This window comes from Bos indicus x Bos taurus, chromosome 19 (genome assembly GCF_003369695.1).
Source record: "Bos indicus x Bos taurus breed Angus x Brahman F1 hybrid chromosome 19, Bos_hybrid_MaternalHap_v2.0, whole genome shotgun sequence".
In the NCBI taxonomy this organism is placed as follows: domain Eukaryota; kingdom Metazoa; phylum Chordata; class Mammalia; order Artiodactyla; family Bovidae; genus Bos; species Bos indicus x Bos taurus.
Window position 1 is genome coordinate 38,661,713 of NC_040094.1, and position 24,832 is coordinate 38,686,544.

The 24,832-nt window shown below is 45.3% G+C and overlaps 2 protein-coding genes across 2 annotated transcripts; one reads left to right on the forward strand and one right to left on the reverse strand.

The window, feature by feature from the left end:
* The first annotated feature begins 270 nt into the window (after positions 1-270).
* On the forward strand, positions 271-9,198 carry SNF8 (SNF8, ESCRT-II complex subunit). Its single transcript, XM_027519523.1, has 8 exons — positions 271-409; positions 763-813; positions 2,778-2,916; positions 3,742-3,846; positions 4,451-4,523; positions 5,473-5,614; positions 6,463-6,537; positions 7,550-9,198. The coding sequence occupies exons 1-8, from the start codon at positions 356-358 to the stop codon at positions 7,685-7,687; spliced, it is 777 nt and encodes a 258-aa protein (XP_027375324.1). The 5' UTR covers positions 271-355; the 3' UTR covers positions 7,688-9,198.
* Positions 9,131-24,401, reverse strand: UBE2Z (ubiquitin conjugating enzyme E2 Z). Its single transcript, XM_027519522.1, has 7 exons — positions 23,975-24,401; positions 21,768-21,840; positions 19,629-19,816; positions 17,224-17,335; positions 14,724-14,836; positions 13,589-13,679; positions 9,131-11,193 (listed from the first exon to the last, which is right to left on the reverse strand). The coding sequence occupies exons 1-7, from the start codon at positions 24,295-24,297 to the stop codon at positions 11,023-11,025; spliced, it is 1,071 nt and encodes a 356-aa protein (XP_027375323.1). The 5' UTR covers positions 24,298-24,401; the 3' UTR covers positions 9,131-11,022.
* Positions 24,402-24,832: the final 431 nt, after the last annotated feature.

Below are 24,832 nucleotides of genomic sequence, written 5' to 3' on the forward strand. Positions count from 1 at the left end.
GGTATCCAACTCAGCGTACGGCACTCGGCAGACATCCAGTGAGCAGTGGCGGACCTCCACCTGGAAGCTGGGGTGGCAGTTGAGGACGGCCACAGGAAGTTAAGAGGATCCGAGGAGTACACGTGGGTGGGAACACCCGGCCGCAGTTTTGCAGCTCCTTCTCGGCGCAAGAGGCGGGGCCGCTAGGCCCCTGGCGGTGGGCGATATCAGCCCCGCAGCCGGAAGTCGGGACGTAACTTCCGTCGCGCGAAGATGACGTACGACACGCGCTTCCGCGTCGGGGAGCCGGTGGCGGATCCCGGGAAGTGGAGACCCGGGGTCCCGGCAGCGGGGCGGCCCGCGGGCCACGGCGGGGATGCACCGTCGTGGGGTGGGAGCTGGCGCCATCGCCAAGAAGAAGCTTGCCGAGGTGAGGGGAAGAAGGCGGACCCACAGCCACCCCTGACTCGCGAGAGACAAATCTCTCCGAGCAGAGCTCTATACCCTCAAATAGCCTCCCGAAAGAATTTGACGCGGGCTTCTCGGATCCCGGGGAGCTGAGTTTCTCCAGCTTCCGGTGGATTGGAATGGCACCATCCCCAGACCCATCAGTCCTTTTCCCCACGCCCCTCAATTTGATTACAAGGGAGTCGTCTGTTCCCTCCTCTCCCTAAGAAAAACCATTTGCGAGACCCTCCTCTTTTCATACTTCTGCGGAAGCGATACAAGTGGGAGCCCCCAGCATCCATTCTCTCAACTCATCCTGGTCTCTTTGCCTGACAGGCCAAGTACAAGGAGCGAGGGACTGTCTTGGCTGAGGACCAGCTGGCCCAGGTGAGTAGGTTGGAGGGCTCCAGGTAGCAAGAGAGATCCCACGAGGCTGGGCAGGACCCCTCTGATATAAACCAGAGTGTCTGAATCAACCAAAAATAGAGTATTTGGCAAATCCTGATTTCTGTGCTGCTCAGATCATTTAGGTGACTTGCTAATAACAACGATACCTGACATCTTTGAATGATTACCTACTTTCAGCATCCCAGGCATATGTCCATTTTCTTTAGGTACGCTGTCTTTTTCATTCCTCTTGACAGTTCTATCAAGAAAGAACTCTGTTCTTTGCAGTTTAGAATTGAGGGCGCTGAGGTGTTAAGTGCTTTATCCAAGGTTACATAGATAGTAAGTGGTAGAAGATTTCACTTGGTAAGTAAGTGGTAGAAAACTTAAGCCATGTCAGTGGCTGAAGATTTCCTATTGTGTGAATGCTTCAAATTTGATTATTAGGCGCGTCTTTGATTTGGGTCTTTTGAGTTTTTACTTTAAATGCCAAAGAATAACATGGAAATATTGCCTAACCTCTGGCACCCACCACCATCACATCTAGGTGTGTACCAGAAGTGTGTGACAGTGATGAGGGTGTGGTTCCTACAGTTTCCTTCTCTAGTATTTCCTTCTCTGTACATGCTCTCTAGTGTACTCATTTATTTTTCCTGGTGAAGAAAAGGAGGCAGTAAGGCAGGGAAATGGGGCCCTTGAACTGAGGAAAGTAGGTAGACACAGGCTGTGCTCTTCAAAAAGTCCCAGTCATAGAGGGAGATCAACTGGAAATGGTGACTATAACAACATACACATTTTTAATAGGAGAAAATGAGAGGAGATGCTGGGCCAGGAGTGGTTATTCTTGGTGGGTTGAAGATAGGCTTTGTTAATTAGGGAAAGAGGAGTAATGCAAATAGGAAATCAGAATAGCCCCTGAAGCTAAAAAGAATGTAGCTTTAGAATGTAATGTGGTAGACTGTAGACTCAAAACCCTTCCTCAGAGATTCTTTATCCAGGGTTATCCTCAAGGAGGTCCTTGACCCAGAGATTCAACAACATGTTGATTCATGCCAGGCTTGCTTACTCCCCTATCTAGCTTTTCTGTCAGTTGCTGAAGATTTCCCACTGTGTGAATGCTGCAAAATTGATTATTAGGTGCATCTTCAATTAATTTCATTAGATTTTTAAAAATGATTTTATTTTATATTGGCATATAGTTGATTTACAATGTTCTGTTAGTTTCAAATGTACAGCATGTTGAGTCAGTTACACAATATCTATTCTTTTTCAGATTCTTTTCCCATATAGGTCATTATAGAATATTGAGTAGAGTTCCTTATGCTATACAGTAGGTCCTCGTTTGTAGGTCCTTCAGTTTAATAACATTCCCCACCCCCCCCGGGAAAAGGAAAAGCACTTACAACATATTATATAATGAGTTGTTAAGAGAGTAAATCCTAAGAGTTCTTATCACAAGGAAGAACGTTTTTTTTCTATTTCTTTAATTTTGTGTCTGTATGAGATGATGGATGTTCACTAAACTTAACTGTGATCATTTCATGATGTATGTGAGTCAGATAATTATGCCGTATAATGCCATATATACAGTGCTATAAGTCAATTTTATCTCAATAAAACTGGAAGAAAGTGAACGAATGAGTAAATACGAAATTTTTTAAAAAAGAAAGAATGGGAAAGAAAAAATTGTTAGATGCATACTGACTTTAGAACAGAAACACGTAGGGAAAAAAAATGTGTATTTTAGAATTGAAGCAACGTTACAGCATCTTGTTTCTGTTATAGCAGAACTGTGAAGGAGAGGCAGGAAAAAAAAGGAAGGGAACAGTTAACAGTATAATGGTAGTCCTGAAGACAGTAGGTTATTTCAGCCTTTGCTGTGCCACTGGCCCGGGGACCTACTCTTGGCATTTAGTTATCATTTGGTTGGGTTGCCCCTAACCTTCCCTTTGTTCATCCTGCAGATGTCAAAGCAGTTGGACATGTTCAAGACCAACCTGGAAGAATTTGCCAGCAAACACAAGCAGGAGATCCGGAAGAATCCTGAGTTCCGGGTGCAGTTTCAAGACATGTGTGCCACCATTGGCGTGGATCCTCTGGCCTGTAAGGAATCTGTAGGGGTACAGTGTTCTAGGGTTGCTAAGGGACAGAGCTCACCTAGTTGTCATCACTGTTGCTGGAACATCTTCTGTAAAGGCTTACAGGGAGATCCTAGCAGGATAGGGAGTACCTAGCAGGATAACTGAATGTCCAGTTTGATGGGAACGATGGAGAGGTTGGAGTGCAGGCTGAGTGGACAGTGTACATGATCTTCCCTGGAATGACGTGCTCTAAAACTTTTTTATGACTTTTTTCCCTTTATTAAAAAAAATTTTAGTTTTGATAAAAGTGGTATGTGTTTCAGTCAACAAAGAAAATAAAAGAAAATGAGAAAGAAGTCTTTTGACCCTGCCTGTTATTGCAGAGATAAAGTATGGTTAAGGTATATTTACTTTCTAGACATAGAAAGTAAATCATATTCACTTCATCATATTTATAAATTATTTTTTAAAGATATATGGGATTATGCTGTAATTACTACTTTATAACCTGCATTTTTTACTCAATAAAATATCTCCAGTGGACTTTCGAATACCAGGTCTGCTTATACTCTTAGCTTTGTCTAGACCATATATCCCATTGTATTTGACTCTGAGCCAGAGATATCAGCCAAATAGAACTGCTTTTTAGATTGCCCACCTTTAAAACTTTCTGAACCTGTTGTTTAGTAGGAATAACCAAGAGTCAGATGGTGTTGAGTATCCTGAGTCCAGAAGGGCTTAACACTGGGCAGAGAAGACTGCTCATATAGTAGATGTTTTAATCTAGCTTTGAAAGAAAAAGTTGTTAACTAATGAATAACCTAGCTGTTGTTTTTCTGTCTTTTAGCTGGAAAAGGATTTTGGTCTGAGATGCTAGGCGTGGGAGACTTCTATTACGAGCTGGGTGTCCAGATTATTGAAGTGTGCCTGGCCCTGAAGCACCGGAATGGAGGTGAGGGTGGTTGAATGGAGTCCTGTGGACTGGGCTTTGGGTTTCTCTGAGAAAGAAAAAAAAGTCTTGAAAAATGATCTTTCCAGTCTGGCAGTCTGCAGGCCAATAAGGTCTTGAGAAGCTGTTTGGTCCTGAGAAGCACATTAGTGCTTCATGCAGTTGAATTCATGGCTGGTCTCCATGGCCAGCGGTAAACATCAAGGATTCTCTGTATTCTCCAAAGGTCTTTGGTCAGGAAAGCTTAGCTCCTAGTTGTTACAGAACATATAGGGAGGTAGAAAATAGGCCTTTCCTCCTGATAGATGATATGTCTGGATTATGATTTTCTCATTAGTAACCATAGGCCTGCTCTGCTTCTCCAAGGTGTGGTGATGTCAACGGAGTCTCTGTGCTACCCAAAATGTGACCTTCAAAATGGTCATCCAGTGGTGTCATCTTAATAAGCATACTGAATGGTCTTAAAGCTTAAAACCAGTTAGAAATCACTGGCTGTAGACACAGCCCTGGTGTCAAGAGAACATTTATAGTTTTTCAGATATGATGCTGACTTTTTTAAGTCATAAAGGTAATCCTTCAACTGCTTTCTGTCCCCCCTCTCCAATAGGTCTGATAACTTTGGAGGAACTGCATCAACAGGTGTTAAAAGGAAGGGGCAAATTCGCCCAGGATGTCAGCCAGTAGGTTTTGTCTTCCAACCTCTTGGAGTATAGAAAGGTCTTTAAAAATCAGGTGGAAATCTTTTCTCCTTACTGTTTGTAGATCTAGGTTAGTTTAGAAATCTTTTATTCCTCTTTATGATCAGAAGAAACATTTTTATTTTAGAAAACTGAAAAGAGATATAAAAAAAACCAAACCACCCATTGTTTCTCAGCTGAGAGATTATAACTATCAAACATTTTGACAGATTTCCTTCTAAGCATGCATAAATATGTCAATGTGTGTGTATGCACACACATTTTTTTTAATAAACATACTTGAGGGAGTGTATACTCTTGACATTATTTGTGGTCAAGGAGATTAGAGCAGGCACTGAGAAAGGCTGGGGAAAGGAGTTGAGCTCAGAAGATGGGGTCTAAATGGCCCTGGTTCACTAGCCTTTATACATGACTCCAATTTGAGAAAAGGTGAAAAAAGCTAATCAGTATGTAGACTGCATATGTGGTCTGCACATTTTCAGACGTGGGTTATCTTTTCTAATTTCAGTTAATTGTCAACTAAGAAATCAGAAAATCGAACACTGCTGGGTCTGAATTTCCAGATGGCAGTAATCAGCTGGGTTGCCCCCTTTCAAATGGATAAGCATTCTGTATTTTGCCATGGTTCACACTACTCCCTATTAAGTTCAGCTCGCTTATTCACATGTCCTGATGGGCTCCTGGAAGCATGTTTTTTTACCTCTGGTGTTGGAATGGCTTGCTGAATGGAAAGCCTGACTCCTCTACCATCTCCCTTGAATGTCCAGGCACCATTTGGTGCACTTTAACCCTGCCTTTTTACCAATGTAGTTAAATGTTGTACAGACATGTGAGTCTTCCATCAGGGTATCCTGCCTAGGGCAGAGCTGAAACTGCATTGTTGCTAGGTCTGGTCTGCCAGGGATCTTTATGCAGCTCTTCCTCACCTCAGAGACGACCTGATCAGGGCCATCAAGAAACTAAAGGCACTCGGCACTGGCTTCAGCATCATCCCTGTGGGTGGCACTTACCTCATTCAGTCTGTTCCTGCTGAGCTCAATATGGATCACACTGTGGTGCTGCAGCTGGCAGAGGTACTAGTGCGCCTTCTGAGAGAGAGTGTGTGTGAGTGTGCGCATGCATGTGCATGTGTGTGCATGACAGTCTAGGAAGGTATTTTCTGATCTCCTCCCCACCATCACTCATGCGTTTGCTGAAACTGTCTAACGGATGCACTACTCAGACCTGTGCTTATTTAGCAGATGTTTATTGAGCAGCTACAGTGCAAAGCACTGGGCCAGGCTGGAGGGGCAAATAAAGATGGGTACCACATAGTTCCTGCTCTCAAAGAGCTCACATTCTAGTGGAGTAGTGGACAGACATGCAAACAACTAACTGAATATCCTTGGTGAACAGATTTTTTTGATGTCTTTGTCCTGTTCCTTAATAGTGCCTTAAGCTGTACCATCTTCCTTCAGATCCTTATCATGTGTTTAGGGAAGACACGTTTTCAGTGCTATAATGGAGACTAGAACTGAACAAGGGAGGGGGCTTTTCTGGGTTGGGGAATGGTTCGGGTGAGGCTGGACAAGGGCTGAATTCTTAATTATTTTCAGTTATGATCAGTTTTGATGATCATCATTCCTATCAGTTAATCATTCTGAATCTTTGCCATACTCTCGAGTTTGCTGATAAAAGTCTACATTAATATTTAGTACCAGGGATTCTACTTAAGACTGAGCACTTCAGTCTGCCTACCTCTCTCATCCTGAAAATCACTTCTTACTCTCTGCTGGGACCTCTAAACATTCTTTTCTGTGCTCCCTTAGGCTTTACCCAAGGGCAGGTCCCCCTACTGTCTGGATAAATTACTTGTCCCTGGGCAGATGCTGGATTCTAAGGGAAAGCACACACTTAACTCAGTCCCCATTCCTTCCTTCAGAAAAATGGCTATGTGACTGTCAGTGCTATCAAGGCCAGTCTTAAATGGGAGACGGAGCGAGCGCGGCAAGTGCTGGTACGTGACTTTTGGAATGGTTGAGAAAAGATGGGCCCCAGACGGGAGGAGGTGGGTAGACAGGTACCACTCAGGCAAGGGCTGCAGCTTCTTTCTGCTAACTTCTTGCCTTGAAGGCTGTTGCTACCACACAGAAGTAATCCCAGTGTTTCTCTGCAGATGGCACAGAGAGGTAGAACTCACAAAGGGGCTTCGAACACTGGCACACAGGTACAACCAGCCTGCCACTGCCACTGGGGAGTCACCAACACCTTCTCTCATGACCTGTAGAGCCTGGTCAGATGGTTAATGTGGTTTGACTAAAATTAGCAGTGGATACAGAGTGAAGGGAATTATTAACTAATGATATTAGATTTCTGTAATTAGTACATTTATATATAGTTTTATATATACAAGTTTCCTGGTACTAACCAAAGACTAGTGTGAAGAGAGAGTAGCATGAACATGTAGGAGCCCTGGCTTTCAGTATCCTTACCCAGGCAGTTAAATTAAAGACTTAACTTCATCTGTGAAGTGGGGATGACATAAACATTTAATAATATTGGGTCAAACCAACCCATCTGGAGCATATTTCCAGTTACAGGAACTATGAGTCCATTCTAATGCAGACTTTCCATTAACTTTTCCAAAAGGGTTTCCCTGTCTTGTAGCTGTCTGTTACCCTGTAAGTTAACTGAAAGTTAGTGATCTCCATTTGTTTTAGGGAATGGAGTTAGTGATTTACTCAAGGCCATGTAGCAAATGTTTCTGTGGCCCTACCTTCCTTCCACAACATCCCCCTTTGTCATGATCCTCTTTCCCAGCAGCACAGATTAAGCAACTTGGTAGTATTTCTCACACAGGGGGAAAAGATCTAGGTACACATCATTCCAGTTTGGCTGTGTGGATATGTGAAGGCACTCTTGTAGATTTAGTTTGAAAACCCTACTGAAGCCAAGATAGGTTTGAGGGTTATATACCCTACTTTGTGGAAACTCCCCTTTCTCAACTGACTTTTTCCTTTTTCCACCAGGAACACCTGCTGAAGGAAGGGCTGGCTTGGCTGGACCTGCAGGCCCCAGGGGAGGCCCACTACTGGCTGCCAGCTCTTTTCACTGACCTCTACTCCCAGGAGATTACAGCAGAGGAGGCCAGAGAAGCGCTCCCTTGACTGGGAATGAAGTGGGCACAGCATCAGGCAGGGAGAAGAGGGAGGAGCTGGTGGTGAATAAAACCTGGACAACTTTGTTTTAAAAAAGAACCAAAAAAAACCCCCCAAAAAATTCCAAGTTTTTTTCTTCCCCTAATATTCTTCATTTATTACTTTATTATTTTTTTAAAGTGCCTTCACATTGCATTTTTATTGGAGAAAACCTTGTTTATCCACTAAGGATAACCTGAGTAACAGAAAACAGTGAGCACATATAAAATGACTTGCACAGGTCATTTACTATAAGGTCACGGTAGAGCCGGGCCTAGAATGAAGGCTGTCTTGTCTCCTGGCTAAGACAGTCTAGTCTCTGTAGCCCTGAAACATAAATTCTAGTCTGTTAATTCCAACCCCTTCCTCATAAGATGTTCCTTATCTCAAATGAGCAGACCCTAATAGGCCAATAAACATTCACTTTCCCTCTTCCAGCTTCATCTGTAGAAGTTCCAGCTTATGGCCGCAGACTCGGCTGTGAGTGTTAAGGAAACACAGGTCAATGGTTGTTAGAGGAAAGAAAATGGAATTTGAGGGGAATCAACCAATAGTGGATACAGTATGTCTCAAATTCCCGACTGACTTTCCCTTCTATACTGATCACCAGGTCCCTCTAGCGTTATTGGTGGGAATCACTTATTGAACACCCGTGAGACACCCAGTTTTATATACCTTTTATATAGTCCTCACAATGGTAAATGTCAAATAGGTGCCCTAACCTTTCAGGTGAGGAATCTTAATTGACAGGGGCCACCTACCACCTTAAGCAGAGCTCAAGTTAGAGCCTAGGCCAACTAACCCCAGAGCCCACACTTGCCTTTATCTAGCTTTGCATGGCACAGGTTAATAGATTTTATATTTAATGTCTTCCTATACAGATGGTCAATCCAGAGAAGCCTCTGTACCAGAAAGCAAGAGCCTTCCATAGCGAATAGAGAAGGTGATGAGCTGGGTGGCCAAAGTTAAGCTCTGTCTTCATGGTCTTTAATTCTAAATTCCCCAGGGTTGGTTTGCTGTCAGAAAACTGAAAACCCAATGGTTTGGGATATCCACATTGACACACCTTTCCCTTACCAAGGGGATATATAGTCTGAGCCTGTCTCTAGCTCTGCCTGTCCTTTAGGACATGTTCACTTCCAGAATAGGTATTTCTTTGGAAGCAACTGAGACCAAGGTGGCATTCCTCTCCTTGCCTGCCAAAGTTACAGCCTCAAAAAAAGGACTGTATTTCTGATGGATGGAAACTTCTTGTCATTAGCAGTCCTGCTTCCACACCATATCACGTAACCCAAGTTTCTGGCTTCCGATGAGCACTATCTTTATCCGACAGTTTCAGGCCTAGGTGAAAAGTTTGTCAAAATGATCACATTCTTCCTTTTACACAAACCCTCCCACACCCACAGGCGCTTCCTCCTTCTGCCAAAACAAACTTTATTGCACCAAAAAGGAAAAAAAAAAAAATTCATTTATGTACAGTCAGATTATAAAGACATCTCTTTGACTCCTGTGCATATATATTCCTCAACTCAAGATTTAGGGCGTAAAAGTCAGGCTGGTATGCCAGACATGCTCTGCTCATGGCAGGGCCAAGGAGGATTGTCACTTGAAAGTGGGAACACTTAAATGGATGACAGATGACACTGGACCAACAGACCAAGGGCATTCTTCCAAGCCCTGTACTAGCGCTGGGAATGGAAGAGGGAAAATTGGAAGCAGGGTCCCTTTTTGAGTCTCCTTGTGAAAAGACCCAGCCTTTAGGTACTAAGCTAAACCTCCATCCCCCAAGCCCACTTACTGTCCAGTTTTTCTTCCTGCCCTCCCAAGTAGGACATTCTCCATTGTGCCCACCCTCCCACCCCCCACCCCTGGGAGGTCCCATGATCCACAAGGCAGAGGCCTCCCTAGCAGCGGGCAGAGCAGGTACGAATTACCAGTATCCTCCCCTTTACATGTGGCTGGATACTGACTGAGGCCCTGTGTCATGCGGCTCACTGTTAGCCCACTGGGAGCCCTAACAGTAAGAATCTGGAAAGTACAGGAGAATACATCAAAACCGGGAAGGATGGGTTCCCTTGATGCCCAGTATCACAGGGCACCTAAAGCACATTTTTCTGAGCCAACCAGCTAAAGGATCACTGCAGCTAAATACAGATAAGAGAAGCAACACAGCCAGGGAAACACCCATCAGTAAGTGACAGAGCAGCTGGAGGTGAGGGGGGTGGAGAAGGGGAGGAGTCTTCAGAGTCCCAGCCCCCATCCCCTCTGCCATTGGCTACCCTCGTTCCCCACAACTCCCTGGGCTTTGAAGTGAGGAGGTGAGACTACAGGCTGAAGTGAGAATACACAAGGACAGCCAAACAAAATACAACAGGACTAGCATCAGCCTCCTCTCTGTATCCCACCCCCTGGAGAAATACCCTCATTGTGACTAGTATTTATGAAAAATCTGTTAAAGAGACTATTTTACGTAGTGGCTCTAATCCCATACACACAGCAGCTGCTTGTGTTGGGGACTTTTCTAATCAGTGATTGTGGGAACAAATGGCATTTTCAGCTTCTTACGGTGCCTGTGCAGGCTTTACCACGACCTTGGTTCAGTCCCAGTCACATTTGCCTTCTGTCTTAAATCTAAAATGGGTGAGGGAATGGGGGACACAGGAGAAAGGTGCTCAGGTGCTAGGTAAAGCTTACTCATCAGCAGCCTAGACTCCACCACTGTTCCTTCTCTTTGGTCTGTCTAGAACAGTGACTATAAATTAGGAAAAACTTTTATGCTGGCCCATGGGAAATAGTGGGGGTAGAGGCAGGGAGGAAAAGGGTACTGGGGAGCCCTGCTTCAAGACTGCAGACAGACAGACAGACAACCACCCAGACTGCTGAAGTGTCACAGACAGCCCCCCACCCCAAGCTCCCTTCCAGATATCCCCATAAATCTTTTGGGAACACTCCCTCTAGGAATTGCAATTTCCATCTCCCACCTGTCCCTAAGGAGCTGGCCCTGTGGAGAGGTGTGTTGGTTTTGTTTTTTTTGCCAGAGGCCCTCGCCCTAGGTGCTTCTGCATAGGTACCTTGGCCCCTGATTCGGGATGAACACAGTCCCAGATGCTCGAGAGCCAAGGAGGTCAGATCAGAAACAGCCTCCCCTCTCCCACACCCTGGGATCCGAGCTTGCTTGGTTCTTGCCATCTTGCAGGATGGCGTCACATTTGGAGGGAGATACACAGTGCCTCTCCATCTCTGGGGTGGGGGAAAGGGACTTTGCTGGGACTCTCGAGTTGGGGGAGGGGAGAGGGAAGCAGGGTCTAAACCCTCAGGCTCCCGTGCAGGTCTGTCTCTGTCCCAGATGAGCTGCTATCAGAGTCCATTTCGGTGTTCTCATTATGGAGCCTCTCCAGCACTTTCTGACGAATCAGTCCCAGGCGCATCAAGAGGGACTGGTAGTCAAAGTGGCCCCGTTTCTCTCCAAAAGGGTCCTGTGGGGGGGAAAGGAGACAATCGGGAAGGAAGATTCAAGTCTGGGTGGCTCACCCTAGAGAGACAGCTTTAGGCCCACATGAAGTACACACTCAACTTCTGAGCATGGGGAAAGAGGAAGGAATATTGTGGCATGTTCAACAACCAGACAGGTCTGGCTTGGGCTAACATTAAAACGTGTTTGCATTCCCCAAAAGCAAGCAAACATGCAAAAGGGGGACACACTAACAGGAGGAGAGAAGAGAAATTCAAGACGAGGACTGAATCATTAAGTATGGCGATGTTTTCAATTAACCTCATAAAACTATGAGAGGTTCTCTGTGGCTTAGATGGTAGAGTCCGCCTGTAATGCAGGAGACCTGGGTTCGATCTCTGGGTCAGATGATCCCCTGGAGAAGAAAATCGCAACCCACTCCAGTATTGTTTGGGAAATCCCATGGACAGAAAAGCCTGGTGGGCTACAGTCCATGGGGGTCGCAGAGTTGGACCGAGTGACTAACACTTCACTTTCATACAAACTATACAAGGGAAAAACTGTCCTTCATTCCCTATACTCAAAAGGGAAATTTACTTTTCTAAGATCACAGGCAGGTAGAGAACTCAGGAATTCTGACTTCTGGATAAGAACCTGCCCTCCTCCCCAGGGATTAGTCACCATGTTCCTGTCCAGACTTTTGGGCATCACTCCAGTCCTTGTCCAGGGAATGCAATGGCAACCCACTCCAGTACTCTTGCCTGGAAAATCCCATGGATGGAGGAGCCTGGTAGGCTGCAGTCCATGTGGTCGCTAAGAGTTGGGCACGACTGAGCGACTTCACTTTCACTTTCATGCATTGGAGAAGGAAATGGCAACCCACTTCAGTGTTCTTGCCTGGAGAATCCCAGGGACGGCGGAGCCTGGTAGGCTGCCGTCTATGGGGTCGCACAGAGTCGGACATGACTAAAGCAACTTAGCAGCAGCAGCCAGTCCTTGTCATTCAAGATCAAAGATCACCAAACATCATGTGGAAAGGGGATAACTGTCCTTAAAGTCTCAAAAATAACTATGGATGGGGTGGAGAATATAAAAAAGGAATTAAAAATGCTAAATAGGGATTATGGCAGCAATGTAGCTGGGCCAAAGTTTACACAAATGGAGACCTCTTTCCTTGGCAGTTACAAAAAAGTATATGCTCCTTCCTCTCACATAACGCCTGCCTCTCCCACATAAACTCCGGCCACACTTCTGTACACACACTACCCTCACGATTGGGGCCAGTGGATGGAAAGCACAGTCTCGAGACTACAGCTTGCATTTTCCACATGTGAGGGTGATGGTCCCCAGAGGCTGAACTTCACACAATCTGGAGCTGTCAATTTCTCAAATCTTCCTCCTTTCATCACTGGCTCCATTTCCACCCACTCTCCTCTTCCCCAGATGCTGTTTTTCCTGCCCTTCCCTCATCAGAAATTGTTTTTCCTTCACAGACTATTAGAAATACTGCTAGATGCCAGCAAAGAGAATTCTTGATGGGGAACAAGCTACAGCATGCAGTATCCTCAGTGTACTCTTAGAAAAGTTTCAGGAACAAGTCAACCTTGAACTTGCCCTGTCTTCTGAGTTTAAATGGGGCAGGCAGGGAGGAAGTCCTTGAAGGAAATATAGGGAAACTACCATCTCTGAGGAGCACCTGAGGAAACAGGACATTTACTCCCATGGCTGGTGGTGTTGGGTGTGTGGAAACACAGACCAGAAAGAACTGGAAAAAACCTGATGACATCTTAGTCACTTAGCCAAGTCACCACTTTTCTATAGCAAGTAAAGGATCCAAAAAACACAGGACTGGTCCTTCAGGACAGGAGGATTCTCAACCTATTGCTTATATTTGAGTCTATTTACAACTTAGTTTAATAAGAACCTCTTCCTTTAAACAAGCCTGAATTCTACATTCTTACTGGAAGCAGAAGCACATTTCTGGCAGAGAATGAACAACTGGTTACCATCCTTGTAACAGGAATCTTTCAACAATAACAACTGCACACTCCATGTTTCCCTAACCATCCTTTCTCTTGGCACCCCTCTGAACTAGGGATGAAATTCCAATAACTGACTCTATGATCCCTAAATTCGGAGAGGGCTGATATTCTTAGTTTGAAAAGACTGCTCACCAAGATTGGAAGGAGTTCCAGGATAGAAAGTAGAATGATTCAGATTCTACTCAGGAGCACCTACTTTAGGCCAGGAACCTAGAACTAACTCCAGGTGGCTTCACTCTCTTTGGGTCTCAGTGACTCAAATGCATCAGGTTCCTTTTGGTTCTGAATGCTATGACGATGTGGACATCACCCTTGTTGGGGGGTTTAAATGGTCTGTTGTAAGGTCTCCGGAGCTAGCAGCAGGGGCTCTGTTGTTACCTGCATAGTCTGGCCTTGAAGGTGCAGGCGATCTTTGCAGGCCACCTCATAGAAGTCATAATACTCCAGGAAGGACTTCTCCATCACCCCTCTAGAAAACAAGCAGAGAAGTTGAAGTCAGGCACAAGAGGGGAAGGCACCACCGCTTCACCATCTAACTTTAATGCCAAATTAAGCAGCTAGAGTTCCCATGACCAGATTTGGTTTCCTACAAAAATCTTTGAATAGAAAATAGAGATTACTTTCTCTATTTTCCACTGACTGCCCATGGTTTATTTCCCTTAGATTTTAAGGATTTTAAGATGGGAGTGACTGTTAATACTGATCACCTGAACCCCAACCTCAACTCATGACTTGCCCAATCGTTTTCCAGAGGCCATCCCTAATCCCAAAGCTTATTCAAAATTCTCCTAGATACACCTGAAACACTGTACATGAACCCTGCTGCTGCTGCTAAGTCGCTTGAGTCGTGTCCGACTCTGTGCGACCCCATAGACGGCAGCCCACCAGGCTCCCCTGTCCCTGGGATTCTCCAGGCAGAACACTGGAGTGGGTTGCCATTTCTTTCTCCAACGCATGAAAGTGAAAAGTGAAAGTGAAGTCGCTCTGTCGTGCCCGAGTCTTAGCAACCCCATGGAGTGCAGCCTACCAGGCTCCTCCGTCCATGGGATTTTCCAGGCAAGAGTACTGGAGTGGGTTGCCACATGAACCCTATATCAACCTAAAAAAAATAAAAGTAGCCCCTTCAAATCTTAGAAAAGTTTGTTTCATTAACTCTTTGTTCATCTAGTTTTAACACCTAGAAGTAGACATGAACACTAAGAAATGGGTTTATTATGAAGTCCTCTACATCTCATTTGGCTGTGTAACAGTCACATGTCTTTAATATGTCCAGGTCCTCATCAAACAAGGGTTCCCCGAGGGCATGGACTACATCTTTCCCATCAGGCCTGGCACTCTCTCAAAACTGAGACTCTTTGAACTTCCTTTTAGATAACCCTTTGGTCACTTGCTCTTTAAAGGCATGAACCACATCTTTCCTTTTAATCTCCCACTGGACTTTGCCCCAAAGGTATGAACAAGCTAAATCTCCAAAAGGAATACCAAGTATCAAGTGGGCTCTCTTTACACATACCTTAAGGGTTCAGGGCAGGGACATTTTCCTTCCATCATATCACAGACTGCCACTCTGATGGTCTCATGCCGAATACATTCATTGTAATTTTTGCTGTCTCCTGGATGTCTCTCCTATAATGTGACAGATAGCACAGTATCCAAGTATAAAATTCAGGTAAAAAGAAAACCCAATGGGAAGAGACTTTAGATTAGTATACGGTATATGAACCAAGCAAATTAACTATGAGGATACCTTTCCCACTACATGGCAGACATGAGGAGCAACTAAGTACGTGAGACCACTCACCTCTCCCCATGCATACCCAACACCCATCCTCTGCTATGGATCACTTGACTATAAGTAGCAAACCAGATGCATCGAATTTCCCTAAGCTTGAAATGAACAGCCCTGCAGAAAGGATTAAGTGGGAAATAACCATATGTAAGAATAATGGTGGGACAAAAAGTTATAAATGACGCTAGGAGTCTCAACCTGAAAAACCTATAGATAGCAGGATGCTTCCTGGTTAACTCCTTTACATGCTTGTTGGTGCCACCATCATTGAATCAACTGTTATCTATCAGACGTAGAACTTGAAATTTTCAAAAGAAAAACTCCAAACTTGGTTTAGAGAGCTGACATGAAAATGTGAGAGCATGGTATCCCAACCTTTAACTCTTCCCTTGTTGCTCCCTCCTACCACCATCAATCAATGAGAGCCTTGGCCCTGATCAAAACATAAAATGAACAGGAAAGAGAAACGTGCTTTCAGCCTACTATCTCAGTTCCCAATGTGCATCAGAGAAAAATCACAAGGGCAATGTGGGATACTGTAAACTTTTTGAGGAAAACAAGAGTATTCAACACTTGTGCAAACTCCATGCTAACTATTACCCTGAGGTAGCAGTTCAGTTTTAATACTGACCTGTATTACATTCCTGTTGATGACATACTATTTTTGTGAAGCTGGATTTTCAGTCTCTACTTTGATAAATAGCAAGTACCATAAGAAAACAGGAGGGAAGAGAAATGAGGGTGGTGGCTGTGATCTGATTCCATGATTTTAAAAGTTGTGTGGCACTCAACAGGTGTACACATCCTATTATTAAGTCACTGTAGTCATCGGAGAAGGAAGTAAGTGATTTGGACCTAACTATTTAACAAATGGAAGAGTCTGGCATTTCTTTCTGCCTGGGAAACTGAAAAACCATCAAGACAAGAGGGTTCAATGAACCAAGAATGTTTGGTAGACTTAAGAATAAAAGTCACACACACACACAAAAAGAATAAAAGTCACGTCTTGAAAGTGACATGGGCTTCCTAGTGGCGCTAGTGGTAAAGAACCTGCCTGCCAATGCAGGAGAAATAAGAGATGCAGGTTTGATCTCTGGGTTGGGAAGATCCCCTGGAGGAGAGCACAGCAACCCACTCCAGTCTTGCCTGGAGAATCCCATGAACAGAGGAGCCTGGCAGGCTACAGTCCATAGGGTTGCAAAGAGTTGGACACGACTGAAGCGACTTAGCACGCATGTCTTGAATTTCCAAACAATACGTAAAAATAAGCTCCTTGGTTAGCCAATGGGGTCCATTTCCATTTCTACTACTCCTGAAATTGCATTCGCTATATGTTTGAAAGGATGGCTTAGGGCATAATTTTTGTTCATTCTTAAAGGGTATTTCCCTTTGTTTAGGTCTCCAAGGAATCACCAATGTTAACATTATCTCAAATAGTTTCAAAATGAATTAAGCTGTTTTAATCACCTAAACTGAATTATTTCCTTTGAGATATCAGTGGAATTCTTTTCCTGTGCTCACGAGTAACCCTGGAAGGGTCTCTGGAATAATGTAAAACTTTGGGCTCCTGGGACTACATCCTGATCTGTGCATCCTTGTGAAAGTTAACTAACTTCTCTGAGTCACAACTACCTCAGCTGAAGATGGGGATAACATTTATTTTGCAAAGGTAGTATGAGGATTAAGTGAGAAGTTACATATAAATGTTTGGCAGTGGCTGGCATACGGTACCCCCTTTGGAAAACATGAGTTTCCTCCACCTTTTCTTTGGCAGCACTGACTAAAATATTCTTGCTCTAGCCAACAACTGCTCCTTTGGCTCTGTAGGTAACAGTACTTCAGGATTCCAGAAGGAAGTCTGGCTCAGCAGCAGTCACTTGGGAGCACCTTAAAGGGATACTGGAGAATGGAGGCATACAGAAGAACCCACTGGCTGCAACCTTCCAAGGAAGATGTGGAAATCAATTTCCAAATGACTCCACTAACTTCCACATGGTAGATTAATCCAAGTCAATGGAAATAACTTGATAATGTTATTGTAATTTAGTAAGAAAAAAAATTCATTATTAAGACACACACATGCCAGTTCCAACAGTGACAAGTTTAATACACTGGACTGAGCCAGGTCAAAAATGAAACAAAAACCCTCAAGCAGAGCTTTCAGATCTCTTAAAACCCTATATTCAATATTCTGCACTGCAGAGCTGGGCCCACCTGGCCTTACCTGCTCAAAGCCAGGTTCGTTGTGATAGGGGTTCTCGGTCATCAGGGATTGGATGGAGATGAGCACAGAAGAGATGCTCTGGGCTGGGCTCCAGGCAGGGCCGGTCCACGTACTGCAAAACACAGCAGAGGGGAGGGGAGCACGTGAGGCAGAGAGACGGGAAAGGCCACACAGAAAGACCAGTGTACAAGTGCCCTGGGGCCTGGCAGCACCATCGTGAGTGACTCACTTTCTCCTTCACTATGAATACTCTGGAATTTCCCAGCCTCCATCTCCTCTCATTCACCAGAAATCAGTCAACTGACTAATCCTCTTATCAAGTGGCACAAAAGAGGGTAAAGCAAGCATGGTAACTTTGAAGGGATTTTCTCAGGGCTAGGAGAGAAACAGTAGACAGGGGAGGTTCCCTTCATCAAAATGAAAGAAATAAGGTAAGAGAACAACTCCAAAGACAGTCTAAATGTTAACCTCTATGGATCTCAAAGGGCTTGCTTATTTATTTATGGGTGGTGATGGAGTCAGAGGAGAGAGAAGTTGAGCACAGAGGCAGAGAAGGGAGTGAAGCCATCGGTTAGATAGAGGCCATGTGATGGGACTGATGATTGGGGATCCAGTCTCTTTCAAGCCCCCAAAGATCGTCAAATTCTCTGAAGACTACATAACTCTGACAAAGGACGAAAGGAAATAAAGGACACTCTGAGAGCGTGGAGGATTTGAAAGTAATACATGAATAACATCTTCAACAACAGAGAAACACCAAAATTACTGCTCTTTCATAAACCTGATGGAATGGTGGGAGAAGGAGGGAAGCTTGGACATAAAGACATTTATGTTTTAGCTCAATTAATAGAAGAGATGGCACCTGAGCTGGAAGCTGAACATAACCTAAAACAGTACTGGCTTGTTCAAGTTAACTAGCCACTTCCTTCTCCCTGCTGGTCTTGAGAAAAGGCCAGTAAGTGATGAGGAATAGTGCCTCTCAACTTCTCTTCTCAGCTTTGCTCCCCCAGGAACCCTAGACATCACACTCTTTGAAGCTTCTAGTATGTGGGAACTGAAGTCAACAGGGTAAACTTTCAATGTCTTTTGTAAGTCAGCCCAATATTTTTTATAGTTAAGGAGGAAAGGAATGATGGTGATAAAGTGAATGGACAACTAAGTATGCATGGGAATATTCTCCTCTGATTCTCGACGGCAAATTTTCAAATTCAGAGTAGCTGCTTTTCCTTTCCATCCAATACTGTGTCACTTTTACTCCACACCCTCTTACTTCCCCCGTTTCTACTGTGAGCTGATGTTTGCTCAAAATAGTTTTATACTGGCCTAATGAAGGAAAACTTAATACAAACACATGCTCAAGAACAGCTTCTATACAGAAGCAACAACTAAATCGCCTTACCACTATGGGACACACATATCACCATCTTTCCAGCACAGACAATTCTCTAATGAGATAAAGGACTTCTTTAAAGACAATCTCCTTTAAAGGACTTTCTCACTGCCACAATCATGGAACATATCCCTACATTTGAGAGAAATGGGGATGAGGACAAGTTTGTTTCAGCTGCCTTTTCCCTACACAAACCTAAAAAGTACTGGAGTGGACAGGAAGAAAGAGAACAGTATCACCAGTCTGGGCAACTTTTTTAACTTCAGTTTTTACTTGTTCTCTGACTCAGGGAAATTCAGATCACACTAAAAAGACCAATCCAGAATATGCTAGAAGATATTTTCTTTCTGAATTTTTAACCCCCAAAGGTGATTAAAAGGGAATGGATGAGAACTACATGAAACAAAATCTTGGCATCACCTAGAAACAAAAATGTACTTGAAACTTATTTCATATCTGGTATGATTTCCAATCTAACATTTTTTATTCAGTTGTTAAAATATAATAATCATCATCACCACCACCACTTCCTCCAAAGCCACTCACGAGAAACTCAGAAATAAGACATTCACACCCTTGAATGGCACAGGATCTGCAGCCTTTCTCAACCTGCTCAGAAAAGAATTAAGCCCTGATGCCCTAAGGTAGTGGTTCTCCAGCAGTCTGCACCAGAATCACCTGGAGAGCCTGTAAGACACACTGCTGGCCCTACCCTCAGAGCTTTTGATATATTAAGTCTAGGGTGGGGCCCAGATTCTGTACGGCTATAAATTTCCAGGTGTTACTGCTGCTCGGGGTGAACCACTTCACTAAGGCATCCATTGTACATCATAAATTCTGTTTTTTCCATCTAGAATGATAATAATCAAGTACCATCCAGGGAAGAATTGAGGAAACAGTCATTCCAATTATTTTCCATGTTCTGTGATTCAGATGAGAAACCCTGGTTGATAAAGGCTGGCCTAGAGTAGTATTTGCTGACAACCAACTTGGCCACTTAGGAGTCTCCTCTTACCCTAGAATACTCAAGCAGACTTTCCCATTGCGGTAGAAGTTGGGGTTAAACCTCACTGTGTTATTGCCCGTTGTCATCAGTTTGACCCGAGGTGGGTGGATGGGATAGTCGGGCGGACACCGAAACACGAACAGGAAGAAACCCCCTTCATAAGGAGTGTCAAATGGGCCTGTGATCAATGCATGAATCTGCAAAATAAAACCCCATCTCAAAATTGTGAGGTGATGTCCCATCCCAAACCCTCCTGACTTCCACTTGCTACCCACACCAGAAGCAGGACCTTCATCTGAATCCATATTTCATATCCTCACCATGCAGAATCAATGGCCTGTGCTCACTCACACTAATATTTTTGGAATTTTACGAACCCCCACTACAGTGGAGTGGCATCTTACTCAGGGGTTACATTCTAAAGTTAGAGCCCAGGGTGAACATTGGATCTAGCCAAAAATCACCCTTGAGTGTCCCTTAAAGTATGTTTTCCATTTGGACTTTGCTGATCAGCATTTTATGTAACGAATAGAACATCAACATACAAAATATCACACACACCTGTAAAATATTATCCTAGCAATGTTTAAGAAATCAATACTTCTTTTTAACTGAGTACGAATATTTGGATTTGCCTAGGTTAAACGTGTACGATGCAACTCCACCCTCCAGTTATGCAGCACAAAGGGGAGGTAGATGAGCAGAAAAGAGGAAAGGGATCGGAGGCCACAACAACAGCGCCAATCACAGGGCAGAGCTGAGGTTTGTGATGGGGGCCTATGGTATCTGTTTCCTCTGCAGAGGATCAAACCTACTGTAGAGGATGTGGCTCAGGCAGCATCCAGCTGTGTGAAAGATACAAAGAAAAATGGGGAAACTCAGGGTCCACTCAGAGCCACAGACTATCCCCAGAACTTCCCCCAAAACCATAGGTTAAATAATAATAATAAAAATCAGCACTTAGAACTAAATTCTCTTCCTCCAGCTGTGATTATCAAACAAGATTTCTCTTCTCCAAGGGAGGAAAACCTTAACTGACTCAGTTATATTTCTTCATCTGCAAAGGCTCCTAGGCACTTAAGTCTGCTCAGAATTTAAACAGCAAAAGGAAAAAGAACCTGCAATCCAATGCCTCCATCTATAGTCCCCACCTTGTCCTGGTGGCATCCTTTGTTATCTTTTAGCCTTCAGTTCTTCGGAATAGCAAGCTCAAATGGTATCAACATGACATCAACTCTGGGGTCCCAGGGACTAGTATATAACACTGATATTTGACTAAGGACAAGATGTCCCAAGAAAAAATTTCCAACCACATAAAAAGGAAAATCTCAATTTAAAGGGAAACCTATTTAAAACAAAAGAGACACACAAAAAATACCAAATCTGAATTTTTACTCTAATTTCTTACAGTAAGAAATTTGGACTTGCCTAGGTTAAACATGTGGAAACTTCTATACTAGGAAATTTCTATGATACTTTATATGATAGAATTTTCATTTAAACAACACAAGATTTAGGTAATCCAATTTCTTCCTAGTATCAGTTTAAGTGAAAATTCATCTCTAAGATAGAGTAATCAGTGACAGAGAAGTCTAGGTATCTATGCCAGAGGAATTTAATCTTTCTCTGTGTTTGTGTGTGGACAAGACAGGAATGGTCTTTGGGGTGGAAGGGATATTCAAAAGGATCAGTAAGGACAGGAGCCTAAACAAGGCCCTGCAACTACAAACACTGCTCACTCAAGCTTGCCCCATCCCCAACCATCTTTTCATCTGATTTACAGCACCACCCTTAAAGGTCAAGAATGGCAGGATAGGGGAGAGTTGGGTGGTACAATAGGATGTTCATATAATTTATCACCCAAACTGGACCATTTTTGAGGGAAAGACAGCCCTATTAATAGTTAGGCTTGGACAATAGGCATAAACTGGGATTTTCCAAGCCAACTAGAACCCTTTGGCACCCCAAAAACAAATAACCTATTCAAGGCTCTGCTCCACCTCACTGTGTGACCTTGGGCAAGCCACTTAACTCTCTTGCAGTTTTGATTTATTCACCTGTATAATCAAAGATGTGAACTGGATATTCTCTTTCAGGCTCTTTCAACTTTATGGCCCCAACTTCCCCAAACCCCACCAAGGTACATACCTTTGTCATGTCAACAGTATCAGGTACAACGAACATTCCTGGAGGAGGCTCCTTATAAATGGACATGATATCCCTGTATAACACCAAGAGGAAGTGGAAGGGAGTGAGGGAGAGGAGAGAAAAGGGGAATCCCTTGAGCAGGACAGTTGTCACCTCAATGAGGCCAGGGTTTGAGAAGGTGGTGCTTGGTACCACAAATGTTTGCACTGTCTTGTTGGCTGAGAAATCTCAGCTGAGGGAGTACTTGTCAGGCAAGCAGAGAGCAAATTATCATCAAAGGGGCATTGTTTCCTCAGGGGGAGGGTAGTGAGAGGGGGGAAAAAAATTCAGAGATCCCGATGGCATCAGATGTCACCCTGGAAAAGCCACATCCCATTTACTCTCACATCCTCCCACATGGCACTTCATTCACTCCCCACCTCCGAGATTCCCAGGTACTACTCCTGAATGCTAAATGAAGACTTTTCAGTTACTAGGAAGGCTTAATCAATTCCATTAAAAATCCAATTCTATAAACCACATAGTAGATCGTTGTTGGCATGTGGATTACATGAAGCAAGTGAGCTAACAGGGAGCAATAACGGCCTTTTTGCCCAGGAGACTAATAGGGTACAAATGTCTTCAGGCTGGGGAAGGGATCCTCTGAAATTGCTGAGAATCGCAAATGTGGAAGAGGACATGTAACCATTACTACATAAGATGAGAAAACTTCTAGGTCATAACTCATGAACTAGAATGGATCAGTTGTGAGCAACGGTCTATCTACAGAAGGACGTTCTAGTTGGAAAGTTTAGGGACTTGCTCTTGCAATGAGTTTGAGCAAGCTCCTGGAGTTGGTGATGGACAGGGAAGCCTGGCGTGCTGCAATCCATGGGGTCACAAAGAGTCAGGACATGAGTGAGTGACTGGACTGGACTGAACTGAACTGAGGATACACAGGGACATTAAAAAGTGCAAATAAGCAACAGAATAAAGGAAAAGAAGTATTGGTAGAACTGAGAGGTATGTTAGGATTGGAAGGCTGAAAATGGCCAAAGGAGTACAGGAGTTGAATGCTGAATTTAAGTTAGTGGTGGCAACCTCGATGGAGTTGGCAAACTGTGTCAGGCACTGGGCCAGGTACTTTACACACAGTATGCTCTTTAATTTTCAGAACAATCAGTAGGTAGAAACATCTGAAGGAACTTGGAATGTGGGGAATGTGATTACCCAGATGAGGATGACTGTGATGGGGGCATGGGGAGAGAATCTGGTTGTCAGCAAACAGGTTTCAGGATTGACAGTAACTAAAAAGCATTCCCTTTTCCTCTGTGATAGGTACTATACGCTAAACAATTTCGCAAAAACATTATCTATTAAATGATATGATCTAAGACCAGTCACCCAAGAAATAAGCACAGAAGGGACATGGACCTTTGTTCCTATATTTGAATTGGGTATATTGGCTTCAGAAAGTAAATCACATGACTCAGGGGAAAGACTACAGAAAACAAAAGTCTTGAGTGGGATATTACAAGCCAAAGTGAGACTAGGGGTGGGGGCTGGGTGTGAAGGAAGCTTGAGTTCCTGGAACAGGTGTGAGAGCAGACAGTTCTGGGATTCTAGAAAAGTGGTTCAAGGGAAGGCTGCGGGCATATGGGGGAACAGACCTAGACTTGGGGAGGGGACTCTGAGGAGGGGGTTTGAGGAGGCCGGGAAGAAAAACCCAGACTGGCCTGGAGTCTCAGCCCGGGCAAAGCAAGCTGTGTGTGTATTACAAACGGGGCTCGGGAGGAGACGACGCAGGGGACCGCTGGGTGGGGCCTCCCGGCAGCATCTAGCAAGGCTCGGGTGGGGAAGAGGGGAGTGAGGCGGTACAGAGGGCGGGAGGGGGTGTTACTGAAGCGCGAAAGGGTCGGGTTTCGGGCGGGAGGTCGGGTGGTGTGGGGGAGGGTGTCCGGACTGGAGACCAAGGGCTCAAGAGAGGTTACTGAGGGGCGGGGTCGGACCTGGACAGGCTAGGAGGGGCTTGGTGCTTGTGGGGCGGGGGGAAAGAGGACTTGGATCCCGAAGCTCCAGGTAAGCAAGACGTGGGCCTTGGAGTTGGGCCACCGCGAGGGCAGCGCGGAGGAGGCGGAGGTTGAGGGGGTGGTAGTGGGAAAAGGTGGGGGGGCGGGGAAGGTCGAGTCCCGGAGCTCGGGGCTGGGGGAGGAAAAACCCCGGCTCACCGCTTGATCCGGAGTAGACATTGCGGCGCGGTTCGCTCGCCGTCCCAGTCGGAGCTGAGTGTGGGGTCCCAGTGGCTAAGGAGCGCGGCCCCGTGGGCAGCGGCCGAGGGCGGGAGCCCCGGCAGCGGAGCCAGGCCGCTCCCCGGCCCCCCGGCCCCGCCCGCTGCCGCCGCCGCCGCCCACACATCCGGCAGGAAAGGCGGCCCGAACCCGCCGCCGCTGCCGCTAACACCAACAACACCGGTAACGCCGCTTGCCCCAGGGCCCGCCGCCCCGGCGCCTGCTGTCGCCGTCGCCGCCTCTTCAGTCGGACTCTCCGCCATCGCTCCTTCGCTTCCGGGACTGCTAGGCAGCACGTCCGCCGACCAGAGCGGCCGCTGCTCCCTCCCGCTCCTGCACCACCGAGAGCGGGGACAGAGTGTCCCCACCCCTCGCTTCCCTGGCCCGGGCGGCGCTGGCTCCGCCCCTCCCCTCCCAGAGCAGCGAGAAGCGCTCTGCAAGAGCGTCCACCCACAGTCCTCCAGAGAGGGTGGGGGTCTGAGCTCGCCAGGCAAGAGTGTGTACTGGGCCTGCGCGCATCCCGCGCTTTGGGAGAGTAGGTCCTGAGGCCGGTTGGAACTCCTAGGTGTGGGTTGGGTGCCCAACTCTGAGGAATGTTTTGTTTTCAATCGTTGAAAGGGGAAGAGAGGAGGACCATTTACCACATTTAGGAACGCTACCCTCAGACCTGCGCAAGGGGGAGGATTGAGGCTCCAGCTTCTTTGTGGGGAGGCGCTGAATAGAGGAGTTGACTCGCTTAGGGCCCTTCCTGTCCGAAAGTCTGTGATTTATCCTTCCTGCACCCTCACTCACGGAGGG